This window comes from Cololabis saira, chromosome 12 (genome assembly GCF_033807715.1).
Source record: "Cololabis saira isolate AMF1-May2022 chromosome 12, fColSai1.1, whole genome shotgun sequence".
NCBI classification, from domain to species: domain Eukaryota; kingdom Metazoa; phylum Chordata; class Actinopteri; order Beloniformes; family Belonidae; genus Cololabis; species Cololabis saira.
Genome location: NC_084598.1, coordinates 24,139,674 through 24,166,524, shown reverse-complemented (window position 1 = coordinate 24,166,524; position 26,851 = coordinate 24,139,674). Strand labels below are relative to the sequence as shown.

General features: G+C 38.9%; 1 protein-coding gene across 2 annotated transcripts; it reads left to right on the top strand.

Annotated features, from left to right (window-relative positions):
* The first annotated feature begins 2,295 nt into the window (after positions 1-2,295).
* LOC133457154 (rho-related GTP-binding protein RhoA-D) lies at positions 2,296-26,516 on the top strand. Of its 2 annotated transcripts, none has more exons than XM_061736081.1 (5): positions 2,296-2,418; positions 22,954-23,109; positions 24,921-25,041; positions 25,740-25,870; positions 25,997-26,516. In XM_061736081.1, the coding sequence occupies exons 2-5, from the start codon at positions 22,954-22,956 to the stop codon at positions 26,168-26,170; spliced, it is 582 nt and encodes a 193-aa protein (XP_061592065.1). In that variant the 5' UTR covers positions 2,296-2,418; the 3' UTR covers positions 26,171-26,516. The 2 variants fall into 2 exon arrangements, with proteins under 2 accessions (XP_061592065.1, XP_061592064.1); XM_061736080.1 differs by lacking the exon at positions 2,296-2,418 and adding an exon at positions 9,084-9,107.
* Positions 26,517-26,851: the final 335 nt, after the last annotated feature.

The window sequence follows — 26,851 nt, the reverse complement described above, 5'->3', positions numbered from 1 at the left end:
CTGGTGTGTTTGAGCAGGGGGACATCTAAAACATCTGTATTTCAGTATGCAGAGTAAACTATGGAACAGTATCAATGTGGAGATAAAACAATGCTCTAGTGTGACTACATTCAAGAAAAGATATAAAGAATACCTCTTTATGAGGTATAAGGATGATGAATTGCATCAACAATCTATATGGTCGGTATAGTATGTAGTAGTATGTATGTGTATGTGTGTACTATATGGTCGGTATAGTATGTAGCAGTATGTATGTGTATGTGTGTACTATATGGTCGGTATAGTATGTAGTATATGTATATGTATGTGTGTACTATATGGTCGGTATAGTATGTAGTATATGTATGTGTATGTGTGTACTATATGGTCGATATAGTATGTAGCAGTATGTATGTGTATGTGTGTACTATATGGTCGGTATAGTATGTAGTAGTATGTATATGTATGTGTGTACTATATGGTCGATATAGTATGTAGCAGTATGTATGTGTATGTGTGTACTATATGGTCGGTATAGTATGTAGTATATGTATGTGTATGTGTGTACTATATGGTCGGTATAGTATGTAGTAGTATGTATGTGTATGTGTGTACCGTTACGTAGGTATGCAGGTATGTGAGGATGTAAGTATGTTGTATATGTACAGTATATGTGTATGCATAGGTGTATGTATGCATGTGTATATGTGTGCATATTATGTACATGTGTATGTATGTGTGTACTTAGGTATGTATATATATGTATGTTATTGTGTATACAATACATATATGCACAGAAGGATGAGTGATATTATCAAATCAAATCAAATCAAATCAAACTTTATTTATAGAGCACTTTTCATACAAATAATGCAATACAAAGTGCTTAACATAAAACAAATAAACATAAAACGTATTAATGCCCCCCCTCCCCGCACACACACAGACAGACACAAGCACACCACAATTCACCCAAGTTACACACACAGACACACACGCAGACACACGGTGTAGACATGGCTAAGCACATGAGTGATATTATAGTAGATAGTAGATAATGTAGAATATATTTATTTACATAAGAATGAATACTGGAAGTACACCAATAGCAAAATATTTACATCAATGTTAAAATACAATATTTTCTCTTTTTGTTAAAGTTATTCCATATTTGGATAAGATTTTGTAAAAGTCAAGTGCTGACAATGATAATCTAAACAAGGGTTAGGATTACATAAATCTACGACTTCCTCCTAATCCTTTTGAACATGTTTTGGTTGCCTGTGAGGCTTGTTGATTTGCTTTTGTTTTTTATTTATAAATATTGCACTGTTTTCATTTGTTTTTATATATATAAGGAAAGAAAGAAAGAAAGAAAGAAAGAAAGAAAGAAAGAAAGAAAGAAAGAAAGAAAGAAAGAAAGAAAGAAAGAAAGAAAGAAAGAAAGAAAGAAAGAAAGAAAGAAAGAAAGAAAGAAAGAAAGAAAGAAAGACAAAAACAAAACAAACAGCCAGGGCAGTGTGCTCCGAGGAACAGTTTCCATGGGCAGGGGTGGAAAGTAACAAATTACATTTACTCACGTTACTGTAATTGAGTACTTTTTATGAGTAATTTGTGATTTTCTAAGTAGTTTTTGAAATATGTAATTTTTACTTTTAATCGAGTACATTTTGACCCAAGTATTTTACTTTGCTACATTTGAACCCCCTCACGTTACTGAGTACAAAATTTATGGTGAAAATCTTGTGGGCATTTTATTTTGGTTAATTGTGAATAGCAGGATCCTGCGGGCATTGGGCACTTTATTTTGTGTTTGAATACTTTGATTCTGGTTTTAGTGTTGTCGGTTGGACAATATGACTGAAAATAGTTTGCACTTTACAGTACAGGTTGTGACTGTCCTTTTTGTCCTGTTCTGCGGAAGTAAAAGGATAATGTTACTGAGCTCAGCTGAGCTTTTACAAGTGTTGATGTGTACTTTAATATGCCTCGAAGTTAATTAAAACAACTTGTGCTGGATTTGATTCGTGACTCATCCTTTTTTTGCATTAAATAACTGAAAGTAACTTTTACTCAAATTACATTTTAAATGAAGTACTTTTGTACTTTTACTTGAGTAAATTTTTAGATGAGTACCTTTACTTTACTTTGAGTAGGATTTAAGCAAAATAAAGATACTTTTACTCAATTACAATTTTTCAGTACTTTTTCCACCTCTGTCCATGGGAAACACTGGTGTAGGGATGGATGGATGTTTTCAGTAGGAGGAGGTGGTAGCTGTAGTTTCCGAGGGTCCCTGAAGGCAGCGCAGGGCGGCTCTTCAGTGACGGGTTGAGGCTGCTCGGCCATTCACGCTGATGAGCTTCACACCAGGACAACTTTGACAAGGAGACACGGTGTTTCCTCCTTCATTTATAACCACATTCTTCGGAGATAGAGGTAAGAACATGGAGTTCACGGTTCACGGAGTTATCTCAGCTACGTCTCCGGGTTCGTTTACGGAGTTATTAACGAGACTTTGCTGCTTCGACGTAAAAGTAGTCGGTCAAAGCCACTTCAGTGGACACATTAATGAGCCCACATTGTGGCAACAACAGCCCGTCGAGCTGAAAACTCTTACTTGTTTAGAAGTTTCCTAGCTTTTTTTTGTGTTTTCCAAGATATTTGGTTCAGGGAAAGACGGCGTTAAGTGGGGACACACCTGTTTGCCTCTTCAGCCTGGTGAAGACATGTACCGCATCAAGGCTGATTTATGGTACCGCGTTACACCGACGCAGAGCCTACGCCGTAAACTACGCCGTAGGCTACGGCGTACTCTACGGCGTAGGCTCTGCGTCGTTTGAACGCAGAACCATAAATCAGGCTTCAGTGTTCCCAGCACACGGACCTTAACCTTGTCTTTTTATCTACATAAAACTTTATTGCCTAATATAATTTACTCAGAGTCCATCTACTGAGACACAGAGCCAGAACTTTACTCTCCCGGAGAGGACTTCATCTTTGCTTTCTAGTTGGTAATCTGTTTGACCAGGATTCCTGTTTTTAACAGTATCAAATGTAATTATTTCACACGGGAATAACTGGAGGATGTACATATTTTTTCGCCAGCACCCGAGTGAGTGGTCGACCTTTTTTGTTTTTTTTTCTTCATTGAGTTATGGGGGTTAAATCAAAGGGTGTCGTCTTCGTCTTATGAAACATTTGCCTGTCCCGAGGAAATTCCTTTGACTTGGTTACCACACCCTTGTTGTGCTGCTCAGCTGCTGGAGTGAAGACCCTCGTATACTCATATACCTCACAACAAAACTACTGCACTCATCGTATTTGCTTTGAGCCAAAACTGTGAAGGCAAACTTCATCTGGACTGATCCCATGTTTTCGTCCAGGCTGGAGCACAGCAGATGAGCATAGTGTAGGACATGGATAAATATCCCTTATGATGCACATGGCTTGTCTTTAAAACCGCACATTGCACAGAATGAATGAATACTTTATTACAGACTCTAAAGGTTCCATATAAAATACATAAAAAATTACAGGTCACACATTAAAATACATGCAAACATCTGTTCCAATGTTTCCATAGTCCAGATGTGTACTTGTATCACTCCATTTGATGTTAGTGAGTGCAGTTATTAGACTATTTTCTGACTCATGGAGTCGACGCATAAAATTCCTCAGCAGAGCATGGAAGGTGGGGACATAATTAACAAATAAAGTGCTTGCACTTGTCCATCTTGGAAGCTTAAGGAGGATCCTGAACTAGAGCTGGGTATCGATTCAAATGTCAAGAATCGATTCGATTCCGATTCTTAAGATTCAGAATCGATTATCACCATTTGATTCGATCCGATTCAATATTGATTTGGGTTAGTGTTGCCTGGATTATATTACTGTAAAATAACTATTGAAATAATAATTTCACAATATTTATTGTGAAATAACTAAGAAATAAATAACTCAAATAGGCATTTCAATATCCATTTAAAGTGCAAAAAAAGAAAGAAATTGCAACAGCTCAAGCAGTAAACAAGTTATTTTAGCTTGTTTGATTTATTCTGTCACCAGACACAGCTGGACATGAAGCACCCAGCATTTTTCAGGTATTTCATGACAAACCGTGTCCGATAACAGAGAAACCAAACAAGCTATAGTAAATATAGATAATATGAACTTCATTGAACTAATATAACATTTTGAAATTTAAGCTGAAATGTTTAGCATTTTCTCTAAAGAAAAGTTAATTTAGTTCAAAACTACTGGGATTAAAGTTCACTAGGCAAAAATGTAATGATGAAAACATTTTTTTTTTTTTAAATGTAATAAAAAAAAATCGATCTTTAGACATAGAAATCGATTTTTAGGAATTAATATGAGAATCGATTTAGAATCAGAAAATCGATTTTTTCAACACAGGCCTATCCTGAACGCATCAATATGCTACCTGCAACTTGTTTAGCTCGGCGGTGGTGTAATTACACCAAAGGTGAGCTGTGTAAAGAGGTGTACAATAGGCTCTGACTAGATTTACGTTAACATCAGCTGTGCACATATGGAATCTACGGACAAGCATATTGGCCTGAGCATAGAGCTTACCGCACTGACGCTGGATGTCATCATCATCACATAGATCCTCATTTATGATGTACCGTACTCTCTTAACAACAGAGATATGCTTATTGGTGTAATTGCAATCAGTAATATTTATTAATAAAAAGTGCTAGATGACATAAGAAAAAAGAGTGAGATATAGATGCGATGGCACAGTGCGGCTTTGACTGCAAGTGACATAATCTAGATCTGCCCAGTGTGGAGTGGGCTGTGCTTGAGCAATTAAAGGTATTGGAATTAGCAGGATTAATAATATCTGGGACTGTTTATGCGTTGATAAGTAGAAAGGAAGCTCCCTGGACCCACAAAATCCCCCTTTGTTGCCTTTTTTACGAGTTGAACATTAGTTCCTTTTACATTTTTTGTTAGGTTTTTGTGAACATGTACACCACAATTAAAAGTCTACGTTAAATATATTTTTATTGTGGACAAGGTTTTAACTGAGCATTTTAACTGTAATGGGGAAAAAAAAGCAGTAATAACTTGAGCATAACTTTAGCAGTTCAGACACGTCCATACCAGACTGCACGCTCAATATGTTATGTTGAAATGCAGTTGGTTGGTTCCAAAAGTGACCTGAACTCCATTGTTAACTATTTGTAACTCTGTTTAACAGCAGTAATCAATATATTTATAGCCTGCTACAAAAAACTGTTTTGGTCTTCATAGCTAGATTTCACCTCCATGACAACTGTATGTGTGTGGATTTATTATGTCCCTCATCAAATAAAATTCTATCAAACCAGAAATGTATGCATAGTAAATACATTTTTCTATTTTTTTTTTTAAATTGACAGCTGAACTGCAGTCTTTGAACTTGACTTCTGAGCTTTAAATAAAGACCACATTTAAATGTTTTATTTTAAATGTGGCTTGCTGTAAGGGTTAACTGTACTAACAGATCACTGTGACTGGCTTTGGCTTGGTCTATGCACAAAGTTTAGGAATGCAACTGGCAGCAGCGAGCTACTGTAACCTGCTGGAAGCAGCTACTGTCAGCTGCTACCAAGGCTACCTGGAGGATGGTCTCTAACTTGCTGGCTACTCACTCTGGCAGCTGAGCCACTCTCCATTTTGGCCGGGACTCTTTCAGATCAATCACTCAGACCTTTAGCTGACGGTCAGCTTGCTACCTGTGCTGGGACAAAGCTCTGCCGGTGCTCGCAGGACCCCCGAGGTCTGGTTAGTTAGCTGAATGCAGCTTGTGGATGGTCCTGGTGGGGCTTAGTTGGAGCTTCAGCACTACTCGTTTCAAGTTTTGTTTCAGTAGTGACATTAGAGGGTTGAGTGGACGGGTTCATTACAAATTAGGGCTGGGCGATATATCGAGATTTTAATATATATCGATATATTTTCAAACACGATATGGTACGAGACAATATTGTTTATATCGATTTAAAAAAAATAATAATTTTTTTTACATTTTTTTTTTAAAAATGATTTTGATATAGCTTATTTTGTGACAAATTGACTTAAATGTTTTATTTGAGATTTGCACAAATGTTTTGTTATTTGCACAACTGTCAACCTCAGTGGAAAAGTCTGCCTGTTACTGTGTACATTGTATTAATTGCACAATGTATTTTAATTTAATTGTTATGCAGGAAAGGGATATTTGTTTTATTTTATTCAAGAAGCATTTTTATTCTATATATGCAGGCAGTTTATTTTTATTTCATTTGTTTTATACATTTTGATATTGTGCAGACCTCTGTTAATAAAGGAACCTGTGTGACATTTGGCACAAGACATTGTATTAAAACTGACTGTTTTTTTTTAAGGGTTTGCCTCAGAAAAAAATGAAGCAAACAGAGATGCTATGCTATAATGCTTTGGGGGAAACCCCACTTATGGCACAGAAAAAATATCGATATATATATATATCGAGTATCGCCATTGAGCTAGAAAATATCGAGATATCACTTTTGGTCCATATCGCCCAGCCCTATTACAAATGAAAGTTTTACACTTTTTATTTTGGAAGCTTAGCATGAGCTTAACCAAGCTAGATCAGCTTGTTTATTATTATTATTATTATTATTATTATTATTATTATTTTTTTTTGTTTAAAGTAACAAGCAATGGTGTTTCACTACAGGATAATTGTTTCCTGCCTTTTTACATGTGTTTCTTTTCTTCTTGCTGTGTTGAGCACAGACACCAGAGCTGCTTGGTAGGCTAGCGTGAAAGCCCCCAGAAAAGACTGTTCTGGGTCAGAAGTTGCATGTATGGTTTTATTTCATTTTGGCATTGCAATTCAGTTGTTCCTCTTTGCTTACCATATACCTTTTTTGAGCATTTTACTTTTCACAGAGTGTACATAGTATTAGTTGTAGTACAGATGAACTTGTGAAGTACTTAAGTATTTCATGTTAAAACCTACAAGCAAAGATGTACAAAGTTGTGCATGGACAGAACACTGATTGTACATAAGGTTTTTCTTATTTTTCTTTCCCTTTTTGTGCTCGACTTGGTCGATGGAGTGATGCAGGATTGTTCATTGTTAAGCTATTTATCTGCAAAGGTGTTCAGCAACAATGCTCCACGGTGTCCTGACTCATATTTGCGTGGGTTGCATTTCATCAGCAGTGATTTTCTAGGGAAGCCAGTGTTCTTTTGAGAGCTAATGTGACTGCAGCTTGTTTTAAAGTCGTACATGAAAAAATTACATTTGAGTTCCCAAAGGGATGCTACATATTAGAAAGCAGTAATCCTTCCAAGGAAGTTCAAACTCTCAAAACTGACTTGTATGTGTGTCTCTACAAAATATACAAACCAGTTTGTCCTTGTCTAAACATTTCCAAAGCCATTTGAAATAGTTGGTTCTGTAGTCATTTGTCTGAGACCGACACAAACATCCCCATGGAAAATTGTGTCAGCAGGCTGTGGGGTGTATCACACACAGCACAAGGGAGACAAGAAAATCCTCTGGATAGAAGAGTTTCCTGTTTGCATCTAAGGGCTTGCAGTTTCAGGAAGCTTTAAAATGATTATTTAAACTGTTTCTTCTGAGTTACATTAACAGTCTAACCCCATATGGATGTGCTACAGTAGTTTGTATCGCTGTGGATCTACTTCCCTATCCGAAAAGTGTCTGAACTCATTTAGTTCTTAATTTAAACTGTTTTATTATCATGCCTAGCATCTCTCCTCACTCATTTCATCAGCCAAGGAAATAGCAATAGAGGTTGTTTTTTCTTCCTCTTGAAGCTTTTTCTTTTTTGCTGCTGCAGTGGTTAAAATAAATGGCAAATCTCAACAGAAGATAAAATCACCTGTAGCTAAATGGGCATGGCGTAATGGTTACAACAAGATGTGTTTCTTCTTACTGGCTGTTCTTTATGGTTTCCCTTTCTTGGAAAAAATGGGTTGTAACCGTTATTTTAATGTGTCCTTAGAAATCTTTGGTTTCCACACATTTAGCAGACAGATATTCTTAACCATATTGTAGCTCGTTCAGATGTAGTACTTTATTTGAGAACATATTCAAAAGCTGTTTTTCTTTTTACTGTAAATGAAAGGGTTAGATTTAAAAACCTTGTTTTTGGAGGTATAGTGACTCCATCAAGGCTGGTCACAGGCATCAGCTTCTTGTGTTATTATGAGATCCGAAAAGAGGAATGCAACACCCCAAGGATATGCAACATTAGCTCCATCATGGTGACATCACACTGCAGAGCAAGAATGAGGAGACTGGGGGAGGATGGGTGGAAAACGGGAGCTCCCAGAGCAAGCGGTTGTGAACATATTGCTATCATTTCAGCTGCTTCCCCTGATGCAGTTGAGCCATATGTGAATGGGTCAGAAACAGATTTAAAGCCACCTCAGACTACATGCTCACCAGCAATTACTGATTTCACAAATGGTACGTCATATGCTTAAAAATCACCTTTGACGATGTCTATCCTTTATTTTATGGCTTTTTGAATGGAAAATGTTAGTTGACGTGCAGTTTATGGCGCTTTTCCACTAGTGTGCGGCTGTACTCATCTCAACTCAACCCAACTTGGCCTAGTTTCTTTTCCATTACAATCCAGTACTCGCAGCAGAAGTACATGTATGCAGGGTTGAAGCGAAGCTGCTGTGACATACTTGATTGTTTGACACAAACGAAGAAGAAGAAAACACTAAAGATGTTGAATGTGGAGTAGATGGTATATGTGGTGCTTGGTCTGTGGCTTGTATTTAATATCAAGTTTAAAAAATGAAAGTGAGAGAAGGCTTTAAGTGGTGAGGCCTTTTAGATTAGGTGCTGCTGGTAGCCGTGAGCCGCTTTGCACGGAGAAAGCTCCTGGTAGATCTTTTCATTCCTTATCGTTCCTTGTCGTCCCCCCCACCTCCGACCACCTCGGTGTCTGCTGTCTACATCTGTTTGTGTTGTCATCCCTGTAGTGCACCAGTTAGCCATTGTGTCTGAGTCTCTCCTTTTCTCTGTTTTTCAGTCTCTCTGTCTGTTTTCTCTGTTCCTGCTCATCCCAGCTGGCCTGTGGCAGTAGGGTCCCCCCTTTATGAGCCAGGTCCTGCTCAAGGTTTCTTCTCTCCAAAAGAGGATTTTTTTTTTCTTGCCATTGTTTGGCTTGACATTTTTCTCCCACTAGGGGAGTTTTTTTACCTGCCTTTGTTTGTTTATGTAATAACTGCTCGGGGGTGATGTTTTGGGTCTCTGTAAAGCACCTAGAGACAACTTCTGTTGTAATAGACGCTATATAAATAAAATTGAATTAAATTTGAAATCGCCCCATCTAGATCCCTTTGAATTCTCCTCAGCCAACAGGTTTTGAAAGTCTGCACCTTAGAGTTGGACCACAGTTGGAAGAGTTGGAACAGATTTCTGTGCTGCCGTTGCTTGTCAAATAAAATAAACGTCAAACTGAGTCAGGATGTGGAGATCAGTTGAAGAGCGACTCTGACGGCAGACATCTGACTAGCCCAACCCCCTGACCAATCGGTGCCATGTAGTGTGATGGATGTCGGATACAGCCCGACTCAGTCGCTTAGAACCTCGGTAGAGTAGTTACAGAAAGTATCTTCTCGCCACGGCTAGATGCCTGGTGGAAAAGCGCCAAATCGAGGTGAGTCGAACCGAGTAGGTACTAGTGGAAAAGCGCCATTAGTCTCTTCAGGGCAGACGAGTAGGAGATGGAAAACGGCTCTAATTCATGGGGCTGTTGTGGGGACGCCCTTCAATAAAAATTAGCTGTGGTTTGTCTAAAACATTGCAAAATTTTGTCTCTTGCTCTGAGAAGTACATAGACAAAGTGGCTAAATTGTCAGGAGTAAGAAATTGTGCCTGTGAACCTCACCAGTGCAGAAGGTTACAATTACCCCAGCTGTCACTCTGACCTTTTGCACCACTGTTCATTAGTATTTTTATTATTAGAGACATTTAAAAATGTTTTTGCTTGAATATACATATATGACATAATGGCAGTCAGAGCCTTGCTGCTTCTGTAAGCAACTTTGTTATTGGTGTATAAATAGAATTTCAGTCCAAAAAAAGGCATCATAAAATATCTTGCTCAACCTTTAAAGCATCATCACCCTGCTGAGTGTCACTTGTGCTGTGAAGCTAAGGAATGGGGCTTTTCTTCTAGTACCTATTCATCTCAGCCCCACTCGACTCTACTCTGTTTTTAAAGGTATTGTGACATCGTTTTTAACATGCTTTTAACACTATTAAAAGTCTTGGCCAACATCCCTCAAATGTGTCTAAAAGAGTGTAACAAGAAAAACTTCACTCTAGTACTCCATTCCTGGCTTTTTATTACAGTGTTTTTTTGCGCCGTGAAAAACGGGTCCTTTTTCCCCTTTCCTGTCAATCATTGCGCCGCTCCTCCTCCAAACCTCCTCCAACCAACCGCTACACACTTCTGCCGTCTTCACACACACGCGCGCACACCAAACCACAAACACCGACACACAGCCCAGACAGGGCGACTACAGCCAGGGGATGAACTCCAACCGGGACCAGAGGACCGGGACCGCAGCCCCCCGCGAGCAATACGCTCACAGCGGCGTCGGAGAGTTAAGCCGGGAGGCGAAGCATGCACGGAAAAGGAGCAGGGCGAAGCAGCAAACAATCATAAAAATAAAGGCATGCAAGCAGCAGTGTCTCCTTATCTTAAGTCCAGTCAGTGGCCGCGGGTCTTCTTAGCAGTTTTCCTCCGGTGATTAGAACAGAAGAGGCTCTAAACAGCTCCGTGTTAAGCCTGATTTATGGTTCCGCGTTAAATAGACGCAGAGCCTACGCCGTAGGGTTCAGCGTACGTAGCGCGTCGCCGCGTAACCCTACGCCGTAGGCCTGCGTCGGTGTAAAGCGGAACCATAAATCAGCCTTTATGGTGCGCTGGAGAGGAGAGGAGGCAGGGAACTGGGTGGAGGGGGCGGTGATTTAGCGGGCCCTGACGTCACGGCCCGCCACCAAACCAGGTGCGCCGTTTTTGCACAGTTATGCGGAAAATCCCAGAAAGCACACAATACACTGAATGTTAAAAGTTCGTTGTTTTTTGGGTGTAATTGATGTCAAGACACCCAACAAAACACAAAAAATCAAGAAAAATGTGTTTTTCATGTCACAATACCTTTAAGGATTTTCCACTTGGTGATAGTGCCGATTAGTATCTTTGTTTATTCGCACCTACTTGTCCGGGTTTCAACTGAGCTGAGTCGGGCTGAAAATATATCACTAGTCTGCAGGCCACTGATTGGCCAGAGATTAATGTCTCTCAACTCCTTCACACTTGCCATATTTAAAAGACTGCAACAGCAACCGCCATATTTACTTTACAACTAAACTTTGGTACACTGAAAATTGGCAAGCAAACCTACTCTGTGCAACAATGACGTCCACGCGTTTCTGTGCCTCGTGGTCAATAACCACATCTAGACAGAGATTGACGGGGCAACGCGGAGGAAGAACCAAGCCCCACCCACATTGTGGTGGGACTGAACTGTAACGAAAAACGACGGAGGGCGAGTTGAGTCGAGGCGAGACAAATCGAGTCACACTGTATAATGGAAAAGGGGCTTTAGAGTAATAGGCTAAAAATAGTTTAATGGAGCAAACAGAAAGCAGGCATTGTGATCCGTCTCTGGTTGATTTTTCATCCTGCCATCACTTTCCTTTTTTCCTGGTTGATGTATGGTATTGCTTTTACATCTTTTTAAATAAGTAGTTTTGGTGTAATTGTAAATACAGGGTCAAAAACGAGCCACAAAATTAGCATAGGCAGATGTTTGGTGAATGAAACTGAGATGGTTATGACAATAATCAGACAATAATAACAATCATGTGTATCAAGGTGTGCTGAAGCAGGGAAACTTCTAAAACATGGAGGACAGAACCAGGATTTCACACTCCTGGACTAAAGGGTTTTTAATATAGCCCCAGCATTAATAATACACATAGACAACATATGGCATCAAATGGTGAATCCCCTGGGGCAGGGTCCAAAATTGATAAACCTTTTTACTCATTAGCCAAGTGGACTAGATAGTTTAAAATAAAAATCTATCGACCAAGAATATTTTTTACCAGCCAAAATAAGAAGTTGCCTTTTTGTGTACATTCATTTCCATACCATTTCATTGAGAAGGTATTATGTTGAATATTATAAACTTAATGAAGAGTCCAGAAAAAAGTTTGATAATTATTTTTAATATATTGATGTGTGTGTGCGCGCACGCAGCATTGCAAACTAAGCGATTTTGTTGCTGTATTTTGTTGCAGTGTGAAAGCACGTATCGATTTTAAATTGTTTCTCAGCGAGATGCTGCTGTGTCTGCGGGCCCCTTTCCCATACTCTACCAAAGTGCTCTCACGGCAGCTCCGTGCTCCCCCAGCACCCCCTCCCAGTTAGATCACAACCAAAGATTTGCATATGGAGGACCAAAACTGACATAATTAAAAATAAAAGCAGAAATGTAAATATTTTGTTTCTTTTTCCTTGTACATGCATTTTCGTTGAAAAGAAAAATCCTTTTCCTTATGAGACTTTCTGGGAGTTTGTTCCAGACATGTGGAGCATTGAAGCTGAACGCAGCTTCTCTAGTTCTGGTCCTGACTCTGGGAACTAATGTACACGCAGGGTAGGGGATCATGGGTGGAATTTCTTGATGACAAGAGAAGAATCTCCTCATCCCCTCAGCTGTGGATGTCGTAAATCAGCATATTATAGAACCGTAATCTGCAACTGGCTACTAAAATGACAGGCCGCAATTTTGCAAGACACAAAACTTGAATCAACAAACTGAAGAGCCTTCAATGCCCTCAACGAATACAACAGCAAGACTGGCCAGGAAACGGCTGGTCATATTTGTGCAACATGATTTGGGCAAAGTCACTATGCAAATCCCATTGTTGTTTAGCATGAATCCGCCAGCCCCTCTGTCTCCTGCACCATCCAACTCTTCTGATGTTGGTGAAGCCAGTGAGGCCAACTAAACAGTGGGTCATGTTGCGTACCACTCCATAACGCCTCCCGACTCACTTCCTTCCCCTCAACTTGGCTTCAGGTGACGGTTAGGAGGAAAAACTCCCCCTCGCGTTTACATTGCCCAGTGTCCGTTAAACACAGGTTTTTCAAGCAATAGTGGGCTATAATCTGAAAATGCCTAATGGTAGAAACGTTTACCCGTGTCAGTTTCAGACCCTGCCCGGAGGGAAAATAAATTACAAAAGCAAAGAAACCTCTTGTGAAACATGTTCCACCCCATAACACAGACCAGCAGTGGTCTGTGATCAGCCATTTTATATCTATTATATATTTTAGTCATTCTGAGTAGGGCTGGGGATCGATTCAAACGCCAAGAATCTATTCGATTCCGATTCTTGAGATTCAGAATCGACTATCACGATTTGATTTGATCCGATATCGATTTGGGTTAGTGTTAACGTTTTTTTCTAGCTGTTTCCTGAATTACATGACTGTGCAGTTATGCATCACATTAATACTAGCATTATATGGTAGGAATATGGCTGGTTGTCTGTGCGGGCGAACACACGCTCAAACAGCAAGTATTTTCCAGCATTAACAGTCATAGGGAAGCTGCTCTGCCTTGTACCTGGGAATAAAACGGTCGTTCTGTAGCTTCTGCTGGTTTCTCAGGCGGCCGCTTCGACTTGTTTGTTTTGTTCATGAGGGCACTGGGGGCGGGAGGGGACAGAGAAGCGCAAATTGCCCCCAGCTTTTATTGACCCTTCTTGGAGCATTTTCTCCAAAGAAAAGTTCATTTAGTCGACAAAAAAAACCTTTTTTTGCTAATGTTTAAGCCTTTTGGGAGTTTTCAAAACCAGCACTTTAACGCTACCGCTACTCTTCGACGCCATGTTCATTGTTCGATAGTTTCACACCGGGCGCATGTATGAATTAAATTACATGACAACTGGGATTAAAGTTCACCGGGCGAAAATGTAATGATGAAAAAAACGATGTTTAGACATAGGAATCAAATTATTTATTTATTTATATATTTTTTTTCAGTTAATTAATCAATCAATTAATATGAGAATCTGTTTAGAATCGGAAAATCGATTGTTTTTTGTTTGTTTTTTTTCCTCCCCAGCACAGGCCTAATTCTGAGTGTGAACTTTCTCTCCATAATGTGATAAATAACTGAAATTCACTTGTTATGTCCATGAAATGAGTAAACAATTGCAATGTTTACAATCAGGATAACATTCGTGAAAACACTGGGAGCAGTCACAGCTCCAATGACATCAATGATTAAGCATGTGTATATTTTTGGTAAATGTTCTCTTTGACTAATTGGTGCCATATTTCATTTCCCCAAACATTTTAAACGGGTGAGGAAAAGAAAGTTTGAGGGTTTGGTGTCTGATTAAGAAAAGAAAACAGTGAAGGGATTTTGGAAGTAAGTGATTCCTCATGGTGCTTTTCTTCCCACTGTTTTTTTTTTTTCTTTTTTTTAAATGATACACAAACTGACTGGGTTGTGTGTGACTTATTGTCATGGAAGAAAGTTTGCCTTGACTCATGAGTGTTTGGTTTACAGATCAGGGTATAATGGCAGAGGTGCTTGTCATTTTTCAAGAAAAAAAATATCTGGGGAGATTCTTTTAGTATGTTGTCAGATTTAGGTTTGTTGAGCAGTTGTTTGTTTTTTAAATCTGGATTTTATTTAGGTACTTTAGGAAATAGTAACCCTCTTTACCAGTGCCAAACTCTTGATGGTCTCCAGACAAACCACTCATTCTGACAAATTTGCTTTATACTCTCACACCCAGATGAGGCCAGTTTCTCACCATCTCCCATGTTTCAGTCTCAAACGTAATGGAAAGAGTCTGATTGAAATTACACATTCTCTGAAAGTTCAGTTTTGTCCTAAGTACTTAGCATATTGTGATTTGTAAATATTTTATTTAGCATTGCAACAGTATAGAGTGAGCGGAGGTGGTGGTATAAATATTTATATCAGTAAGAGTTTTGTAATGAAGGGTCCAGAGAAGAGAAACACATCATTGTTTAAGGCAGAGAGGTTTTAATATCACCCCACACAAGAGTGAAACTATGAAATTCAAATGTGGCAGTGACGATGAGATTTATCTGTAGATTACTACTGAATCAGATGCTGTTTTTAAACACAAGGCAGCTTTGGTGATGATAACCACAGTATATAATATTAATTAAACATCAAAAAAAATTAAACAAAAAAACATCCACTTCTCACCACACAGCAGCTGCAGGTTTCCGTACACCCACATAATACTGCTCTGTTTAAGAAGAAATCAGTGGTATTTTTTTTACAATATATCAAGACAAGATTAGACATTTTATTTTCTTTAAAGTGGCTCTTAGAGTTAATCACTATGTGCCAATTCTAGCTGTGGCTGTTCCTGGTTGTGGTCATCAGCATGTGTACTGTCATCACAATCTCATCACTGATACAGGGGTCAAAGACGTATAAGGCCTTTGAGTAGCCCATTTTTAAAATACTTAAAATAAAGATATTTTTGGCCATTTTCCAAACATTTGAAATGTAGTGTACACATACATGTATGTGAAAACTTCAAACAAAGGTATTTTAGTGTTTTTAAACCTTTAAACCATCATTTGGGGCGACCATTTATCTCAAAATTAATAGATTTCCATAACAAAATTTATATTTTAATAAGTATCAGTAATTAAATTAACTGTTCAAGAAAGATAGACACATTTTTCCTTTCATTTTTTGAAAACCATTTTTAAATACATTCTATCCATAATGGCAGTGTCACCCTCTTACTTACTCTAAAATTCATAAAACTGATTTAAAATGTGTACAAGGTGTATCCACTTATGCATGCTATACCAATAATTTATATTTGAACCAAAACTGATAGACATTCAATTTTGAATTTGATACAGAATTGCCATTTGTTGGTTACCCCACATGACAGGTGGTCACCCCACATGATGCTTTCAAGTTTAATCAAATATAACAGGCTAACAGTTAGCTATATGATCTAAGCTAGCTACTTCTCACCACATATCACTAACAAATTTACCTTCAAAATATAGATTTGCAAATAAAACGAATTATTTACAGTTTTAGGGTGGTCACCCCACATGATATCAAAATGTGACGTATGACTGCAGCAGTTAGAAAGATGATTTATTTGTAAAGGAGAGAGAGACTACTGACCTGCAGGTTGTCTCTCTGGGACCCTCATGGAGTAACTGGCTGATGCACCATCCTCTTTGAGATGATTGTCAATATAAAAGTCCCTCAATTGTATTTTTTTCATGGTCACCCCAGATGATAATTCAGACATTGAACATATTCGGACAAGATTAGTTTGTGTATTATGATTGAAATGTGTGTACAAATGTTCCATAACTCCGTCAATAAATCTAAAACAAGTTTGAAAGTATGCCCAATAGGGCAAGCATTATTTTTAAATTGTTTTAATGTGATTTAAAACCAGTTGTCCAAACAGAAGTCAAGGCCGGACGGTCACCCTCACACTTCAGATGGCAGAAAATGACCAATAACCAACATGTTTAAATAAAATAAGAGTGGGCACATGTAGAAGGAACGTATTAGACATACATGTTATATTTTTTATTCATTTTTATGTTTATTATTAGGTAAAAAGTTCCATCGGACAGAAAAAGTAAGCGTCACGTCTTTGACCCACAGTTATAGCAATTGTGTGGATGTCGGATAGTTGTGCTCTTTATAGCTTATCTTTGCTTTTAGTCTAAACATCTCTTCAGATCTCATTGCTTAACTTTGTTTGACCCCTTTGAGTAGGTCCCTTCTGTAAACGTAGATCTTGTTTATTCGCTTACTTGTGATTGACTTGGACTGGAACAATCTTGCATGATAAACTGCCTTCAAGACCTAGTGTGACAATGGTTGATGGTGGGTGATTTTGATGCGTCTTCATCATGTTGGTAATCAGATTTTTTCTCGCCCGCTAAACAAGAAAGCTAGGTTCTTTGATACAACACACTGAAAGGATTTCCATTGGCTTGCACGAGTTGATTATGTGGCTGATGTCGCATCGGGGCCTGTAAACTTTAACTTTTTACTATTTCTTATTGGAGCAGAATTTCAGCCACACTTGACGTCACTCATTCAAGTCGAGGTACAGCAATGCTGTTGAGGCTGCCAAAGCATACGTGTGAGCTTTTACCCCGTTGTACCTCTAAAGGCTGAATTATACTTCTGCGTCAAAACGACGCCGTGTCTACGGCGTGTGGTTTTTGGACACGCAGAGGACACGCCGTCACATGCGCCGTCAGTGACGTGCACCTCCCGAAAATTGTAACTACGCGTCGAGGAGACGCCGTCCACACGCAGACCGAGAGGGCTGTGATTGGTTCGTTTGAAAGCGAAGCATTTCCGGTTTCCGGTTTGAATCAGTAGTGAACTTCCAGGGCTTTTTTCTTCGTTTATATGTGATTTTTTTTGTTTTTGTTTTTTGCACAATAGTTGTCCTTATTTCTTTGATTTACTGTGACCGGAAAAAGTCGGATAAACCATTCAGAAAAAGATCGCTAACTAGTGGCCGCGGGGGGTACTGCACCGCGACCAAACGGAGAGACGGAGAAGTCTGAACGATTCGTGACGGCACCACGGGTGCGCCGTGTGCTCTGCGTGTGTGTGACGCAGAAGTATACCCGCACCTTAATAAAGAAGCCTGGATTATGTGTTTAATACAGCAAATTATTCTAACAACCTACCAAATTGGGGAAAAGGAGCCCATGCTTATGCTTGGAATGATAACTGCTTTTTTGCTGCTTTTTATAAGATATGAAGTTATGCAAAACAGGATCATAAGACACGTATGAACATGCAGTCTAAAGTGCCGTTTAAGAGGCTGGTGTAGGTATGCTCATGCATACCACAGCTCACTGGTTAGAATATGTTTTTAATGCTATATTTGGTGTCTTATTACTCTTATTTATTCCGTGGAACTGTTTTGTTAATTAAGTTATGTCAATGCCTCCCATATTTAGCTATTTACATTCAAATTATTTATTAGTCCATTTGAGCTTCCTTTTAAATTTTCCCATGTTGATAGAGAACTACTTACCTCTAGCTAATAATCGGGGCGCACTTAATTATTGATACAGTGTCGTCATAAAAAGCATGACACTATCATCACTGAACCAACATGCAGCAGCTGCTATACATTATTTCAATGAGCATTTCATTCATTTTTATACATTTTCCTTTTTTAGAAATGATCATTTACTTAGTATTTTGACAGTGCAGCTATATTTATTTTAAGGATGTAAAAATTATATCCTGCTCCCCTTCACGTTTTTGTATGTCTGCTCCCAATAAGTCCTCAAATTATGGTGTCCTCAAAGAGACATTGGTCAGCTTGATGTCATTAAGTACAACTGTCCAGTTTTTATCTAGTGTAACTATTTTTGTTGGCAAAAGTGCAGAAATAACTCAAGACTTGAGAAAATGTTTGTTTCTGATACACTTTTTATTTTTTTTACATTAGTTTATGACAAGCATTCCTGTGGATGGAGATGAATATAGTGCATTTCCTTATTTACCACAGTCCAGTAACCTAGAGTACTTGGATTTCTAGTAATAAAAGAGAAAACCCTGTAACCTGCTGCCTTTTTTTTTTTGTCTTTTTTGTCTCATTTAATAGCCCTTTTTATGGTTGGCAGTATACACCCAATGATTGACCCTTGATTTAAGAGGTAAAAAATCCTTTAAATTCAGCATATTAAATTCATCCTGGTCTGAAACAATGACATAATTAACATTCATTTATATAAAGTAACCATTATCCCTACTAATGCCATGTCCTATCCACTGTCACTATCAGAACACTAAATCTTCAGGACTAAGAACATTTTTTCTGCAGCCTTCTGTTGCATCAGTGTAGGTACTTGGGTATCAGTCACCATTGTTGATTTGTTTTTAAATGTGTTTGTGTGTAGCTTCCCTTCTGGCAATGACAGTATGATTTATGGAGTAGCAGCAACCTGCTATCACAGAAAACTTGTTTTTTTTCCCTCCAGAGACTGACAACACACTGGCCTGATTTAATATGTGAGGGTAAGAAGATAACTAAACGATTGCCTTTTTATTTGTGTGGTGAAAATTGTCTGTGGTTGCAGTGAGAAAAGGAGAACAACTGAGGCACACATATTGGATATGAAAATATAAGCCTTTATATTTTATTCTCGTTGTGTTTTATGTTTCATTTCTCAAATTAATGTAAAAACCAAGTCTTGAGGGCTAGTTGCTATTTTTTTTTTTTGCAATTTCTCCTAAATAATTGAGTAAATTAAGTTTGGATGCACAGATTGCAATTTTCCTACCAGATTTTCTTTCAGATTCAGATTTTCATTTCTTAGGGCCAAGCCAAGCTGCTGTGTCCCAGCACCCTAAACCCTTCTGATTCCCCTTCTGTCTTGCACTCTTCTACCTTGCCAGCGATCAGAAATTGTGCTGTTTTTGAGCACAGAAAGGAGCATTTACACTAATCAGATGAACGGGACACGCAGAATCAGTTTTGCTCGGGCACGGTCCAGATTATCCAGTGTCAATTATCAACATGGAAAGGTTGAATGCTCTATCAGCTTGATTTTTAACCGCTGAGCCTTTTTAGCTTCATGATATTGAGCGTGTTCAGCTCGGTGTTTGTTTGTGACCCCCAATATTTTAATTGTTCAATTTAATAATACTTTCCCGTACGGGAAATTAATTGTTTTTCTGCAGAAGTTATTTTTACCGCACAGGTTGTACAAATTGCTTTCTTTACTGTTCAGGACTCACAATTGAAAACATCATGATTTGGAAGTATCCAAGGCTAAGACAGCATGAGTTAAGCCTGCATTAATGTACGCCGTAGGCGACGCGGGAGGCTCTCCGTAGCCTACGCCGTAGCCTGACGTGCACCTCCCAAAAATTTTAACGACGCGGACCCAACGCAGACCGAGAGGGCTGTGATTGGTTTGCTTGGTAGCAACGCATTTCCGGTTCCGGGTCGTGAACGTTCAGCGCTCTTTTCTTCGTGCGTGTGTGATTTATTTATTTATTTATTTATTTATTTATTTATTTATTTATTTATTTTTCACTGTGACCGGAAAGCCGGAAGCTAAATAAAGTATCAACTAGCGCTCTGGGGGGGTATTGCACCGCGGAGACATGGAGTGACGGAGAAGTCCGAAGGGTTCGCGGCAGCGTCACGGCAACGGCGTAGGCTCTGCGTTGGTTTAATGCAGAACCTTAATTCAGCCTTTAGGGGAAGCAAGAAGACACAGCATAATGAGAAGTTCCCTGTCGTTTTTTTTTTTTTAATCCACAGGTCTTTAACAGGTTACCTTAGTCTTAAATTATCCATTATTTGCTCATTAAACAGGCAGCATTTATAAAGTGGACCTTTTGGGAGTAATGCTTTTACTCATCGTCATTTATCATTTGGTTGTTTCCAGGTAGGGAAGTGCTGATTATGCACTGTACAGTATATGTTGCCAGAGCGGAAGATCTCCTATGAGGAAAGAAAAAAGCGGGGGTGCTAGAAATGCCAGTCAAAAGAAAGGCTTCCTGAGTTTGCTGGTCCGTGCTACAACATACAGCAGAAACGTACAACCCCCTCAATAGGAGAGGGACGGGAGTCATGAAGTCTTCATGCTGTGTAGAGACGTAACATACACTTTTCCTCCCGTTTTCCTTCTGGGCCTGGGTGGATACCTAGTACTTATTGGCTGAATTAGTATTTAAAAGTGTGCTGACAAATGTTTTTGACGCAAGCCGATGAAACATATGGATTAAAGTGCGTTGGTGCAGTTGTCACATTTGATATGTCAGAGCATTAAAAGTGTAAAATCCACAGTTCAGCTCTGCTAAATGCTATCATACAATGTTAGGTGGCATTTCTGTAAATTTTGCCCAGCTGCTTTTGTATAAGTGAATAGTGTTGAATGTGATCATGCAGAATTGATCATAATCATGTCAAATCATGACTTGATGATTGTTAATTATAACAGGTTTATTTGGTTGGTGAGGAACAATCTGTGGTAATGGAGGGAAAATAACTTTTTGAGTAAGAAATTGATCTTTTTATCACATCTGGCAAGCCCTAAAAAAATCTCACACTAGAGTCTGTTGGTTTTTTTACCATTTCACAAAAAAAAATATTTTCAGTTCTCCAAGTAGTTCCTATTGTTGCTTGATGCTGAGCAGAAAAAAATTACTTTAATCAGAAATTGTTGCCGCCTTCAAACAAAAACAATGATCAGTATGTGATTTAAGCTGCCGTTAAGCTGGCGGAGACTGGGGGGCACTGCACCGACAGATTTTTGCCAATAGTTCTTTGAAAGTTCATCATTGCGTTTTTAGGATCCATTTATGAGTTATGATCTAGAAACGCTATGTTGTGATCAATGAAGGTGGAGGTTTTGATCTTTGTGTTCACCCAGGTTGTGCAAGGATTTGTAGAAGCTGATGCTCCTGGCAGGCAGCCAGGGCATCGTTTCCTACAGCCTTTTCTCCATTATTACCAGCCTTTGGGGGATAACTATTGATCTGTGTGGCCAGCTCTCTCTGGCAAGCCACATTTCCCTTACATTCACACACCTTTCTTTGATACAAGGGAAAGATGAATGAAGAAAAATGGATCACTCATCCAAAGAGATGTAGAAATGATGCATAAAGATTAGGGATGTCCCGATCCGATCACATTGTTTCAGACTTGATCGAAATCGGACGTTGCATCCCGATCAGGGATCGAATGTATATTCTCATTATTTCGACCAACGCATCAAACAGATGATGGAAATATGCTAAACAACTGGTGTATCAACAAGTAACGGGTCCACGTAATTTTGCGCGACAACGCTGCTAATATGAAGAAAGCTATGGGTGAGGTGGGGGTGCAGAGTGTGAACTGTCGCGTAAAGTGAGCTCAATAAAATTTGTTTTTGGTGATCTGTGCATGCGCACAGCAGCGTTACAGCTGAGGTAAATAAATAAAAGTTAAGTTACAATGGTGACTGAAAACCGACTGAAGCTGGCGTTTGTGTCGACTTCCTCAGCTGAACGTGCCGCGCATTCTTGCCGACTTCGCGTGCACGAGTGTGATGGACACCCTGCTACCGTGAGGAAGATTGTAGGTCACTTCAAACACAAACATTTTATTATTTAAACCAGAAAAGGACAGAAGTAAGAGTACAGTCTAAAAAGCACATTAGTGGCCTTACTTTATGACACTGTTGCTCTTTTATGCGCTTATCCGTGCCTTGTAAACAAATAAATTGAAAAACAAGTCAAATAACAAGCAAGTTGAGCTGCTGTTTTTATTTAATTCAAATTCATGTTTAAATTTGCACAATTTCTCTACTAGTTAATAGTTGCACTATTACTTGATTCTTCAAGCTACCTCAAAGAGAACTGCTATGTTTAAGTGTTAAATGATAAAACAAGGTGAATAAAGTAAAAATAGTGGACAATAGTGGTTTATTTCGATCATTTTTGTTCATTTTTTTTAATGTGTTACGAAAGTATCGGATCGAGACTCTGTATCGACAGAAAATTAAATGACTCGGAATCAGATCGGAGCCAAAAAAACCTGATCGGGATAGACATAATAAAGATCCAAACTGTTCTGTTATATGCTGACTGAAGCGCATCAGCATCTGGAGGCTGAAGTGTCCCCGAGCCTCCAGGCCTCCTCCGGGTCGCTTCTGTCCCATCAGGACTTTCACCTCGCTCACACAGGACACAACCCAGGAAAGGGAAGAGGGTGCGGCTCTAAAACTGACTTGGGTCACTTCTTTTTTTCCCCCCTTTGCTCTCACTCCATTTATGGTTTCATTCCTCCACCTCCCTCCCTTGTTTAATGTCTCAAGCTTTAACATCACGGTGTGTTTTGTTTTCTAGATGGCTGCCATCAGGAAGAAGTTGGTGATAGTTGGAGATGGTGCGTGTGGGAAAACCTGTCTTCTTATTGTCTTCAGTAAGGATCAGTTCCCAGAGGTCTACGTCCCCACAGTGTTTGAGAACTACATCGCAGACATTGAGGTTGATGGCAAACAGGTACGCTGTTTTCAAACTTTGATTTGTTTTGATTTTTGCATTGATGACAAACAAATAACAGCAATAAAGTCTAGACATTAAATCAGCACAGTGAATACTCATACACACTTTTATAACATGGATGACGCGTTTCTTCACTGCACTCACTCAAGTTATTAAACCTTAATGACTACAGGGTTTCCGCTGGGTTTTAAAAAGTATTAAAAAGTGATAAATGAAAATTGCCAAATTTAAGGCCATTAAAAGTGTTAAATTCACTGTCAGAGGTATTATTTTTTTAAAATTGGTAATATTTGTTACCTTTTACATTTTAATCAGTCTATTTTATTGTCATTCACAAAGTGAAATAAATGTGAAACATCTGGTCAACATCAATGAGTCTATAAATCTGTTCTGTATAGTGTTCTATAGTTCAAAATCTGTATTAATGTTAAAAGGTCCGTGATTAACACTTAATGTTGTGACAGTTTTTTTTTTTAAATCTGAAGGTAGTGAAAAAGGTATTAAATTGGTATTAAATTTAACATAAGGATTGCTGTATAAACCCTGGACTAGGAGTTCATAAAGGTAATAAGAGTATCCTTTTCTTTTCTTTTTTTAAACGTTTCAGTCACAGGGGATGTTCTACTGTAGAATGAGTACTGTTAGGATTTAGATTGCAGGAGGGACTGGAGTATATCATTCACCTCTGAGAAATAATCTTCTCAGATCAGGCAGTTTTATGTCATTCCTGACCCTGGTGGTTACAAAACCACGTGCCATTGCAATTTTTCAGAATACATGTATATTGTTAGTCAACGCTTAGGTCATATTATTGTTATAAAGAAATAGACCTCCAGCCAACAACAGGAAGTGGATCCATGCCACCTTCCTGAGCATACATCATGACTAATATCCCATTTCCTCTTCCTGCTTCCTGTGCTGTAAAGTCAGAGATCAGAGTTTTGATGATCAGCCTGATTTCAAATTATTGTGGCTCCATATATTTCATATCTGTTTTAAGGTGAATGTCTCATTACTGTAAAGAAACCAGGCTTCTTGAGGCCGAGTCTTGAGTGACACCTGGTGGTGACTTCATCTAAAGCGACATATAATCAGTCATTGAGAGCATGTGACATGCTTGCTGTGTGTATGAAAAATGCCCCGCCTGTATGCTATATGACAGTGTTGTCTAACTACGCTTTACAAAGTAAGTAATCTGTGAGCCAGAAAGAGAGACTTGGCAGGAAGGCGATTGAGGCAAGGATATGAGAAGTAGAAAACTATGTATAACTTAGTTGCTCTTCCTAGGAATGATTCATACAAATTGTATCTACTTTTTAGCAGCAGTAGGAACAGTTTTCCAAAAGGGGCTGTAAAGGTGGCGAGGCGACAGTATATAACATGGTTGGATACAGTTCAAGTTTTTACAGGCTTGTACTTTAGTCATGTGTTTTGCATGAAGTGACACAGTGACACTGTATTAAGACTACATGTGCTCTGGCTAAGCTGTTGCAAATGATTTTTCCCAGGCATTTGCTTTATCTAGAGCAGGTCAGATACTGTGGGACTGCCACCAGTTTGATTAACAGCCTAAAGCCTGTGGGAACCTCCTCCATCGCTGAAGAGCTGCTTTCTAGGGCTCGCAGCAGAACCATTTTACTTATTGCCTGCTCTCGCCAAACAGTCTGCTGCTTTTGTCTCTGTCTTACTCTCTCTTCATCATGATGTCAGTGAAGATTAAACACCCAATGATTTTCTTAATAATGCTCAATTTATGCTCTGAACCTGCAGCTTCATTGATCACTCATTTTTCCTTGTATCTGCTTTAGGTGGAGTTGGCACTGTGGGATACTGCAGGCCAGGAAGACTATGACAGACTGCGGCCTCTTTCTTACCCTGACACTGATGTTATCCTCATGTGCTTCTCTATAGACAGCCCTGACAGTTTAGGTGAGGCTGGAAACATTGTTCAGAGAATGTGGCTAATATGTTAGCAGCATTGTTGTGCAGGTTGTTTCTTGGAGCTCGAGTTAATCCCACCATCACAATGTTAATTCTCCAAACCCTAAGTGAGGTTAAGATTAGTAGCCTCCAAGAAACTATGGAATATCTTCCCCCAAATACTGACCAATTATTGCATTATTTTATAAAACTTTACAAAGCTAAGCATTCCTAAATATGAAGGCCCCTGATTGGTTAACTTATACAGGACTGTCTCAGAAAATTAGAATATTGTGATTTTCTGTAATGCAATTACAAAAACTAAAATGTCATATATTCTGCATTCATTACAAATCAACTGAAATATTACAAGCCTTTTATTATTTTAATATTGCTGATCATGGCTTACAGTTTGAGAAAACTCAAATATCCTATCTCAAAAATTTTGAATATTCTGGGAATCTTAATCTTAAACTGTAAGCCATAATCAGCAATATTAAAATAATAAAAAGCTTGCAATATTTCAGTTGATTTGTAATGAATCCAGAATGTATGACATTTTTGTTTTTTTTTAATTGCATTACAGAAAATAAAGAACTTTATCACAATATTCTAATTTTCTGAGACAGTCCTGTAGTTGAGGGGATGGGTTGACGTGTACTGTACTGGGCTCTGCTCTGATTTTACTTTCATTAATATATTTTCAGAGAATATTCCAGAGAAATGGACACCTGAAGTAAAGCACTTCTGTCCCAACGTCCCAATCATCCTTGTGGGCAACAAGAAGGACCTTAGAAATGACGAACACACACGCAGGGAGTTGGCCAAAATGAAACAGGTGTTTCCATGTCAACCCTTATTACTATAAATAAAAATAACCCTAATGTACACCAACTTCACAGATAAAGGTTTATGGACTTCCAGAGAAATGTTTTAACCCTATCTGTTTTCTAAAATCCACCAGGAGCCAGTGAAGTCTGAGGAGGGCAGAGACATGGCCAATCGCATCAGTGCCTTTGGTTACCTGGAGTGTTCGGCCAAGACAAAGGACGGCGTTCGGGATGTGTTTGAGATGGCCACCAGAGCGGCCCTGCAGGTCCGCAAGCGCAAGAAGAGGAGCGGCTGCCAACTGCTGTGAGGGGGCAGTGTGTGACGGCCAATCAGCACCGGAGGGAGGACTCTCCCACAAACACAGAACAAACTTAGAAAAGGCATAAATCAATGGCTTCCATTGAGTGTACTTACTTCACTGATGCAGGCACATATGAAAGACTGATGCACCAGAATAAAAGCAAAACAAATCAGCTTTTTTTTGTTTTTTTGTAAGCAGTTTCCACTGCAACTCACTCAGCAAATGCTAACTTCCTGTTTGTCTTTTTTGGCACCGGCACACCAATCTGTTTGTGTGAGGGGTTGTTCCCTTCCTTCTCTATATATGAATGTATGTTTGTATTTATATGTTGATATACTTTACCAATGCCATGCATCTGTCTCTGTGTCATGATTGTGTTTACAGAGAGGGCTCTTGTGGTCTACAAGCTCGCTCAACATTTCTCTTTTCAGCCATGACTGGCACTTTTAGATTCGCTCCATTCCTGCTCCTTATGAACCTGCATGTACCACTTGGTCTCCATTTGTACACCAGCTTCTCTTTTGATCCTTCTGTATGTTGTACCAATATTAATTTTATACACTAAAAGTTGTATTTCACCAGGTGCTGTCGGCAAGACTCTGTTCCAACGGTTGTTTTTCTGCAAAGTTCAAAAGTCTGAGCCTCTTCACACTTTTATCCACTACATAAAACAGAAGCAGCAGTGAC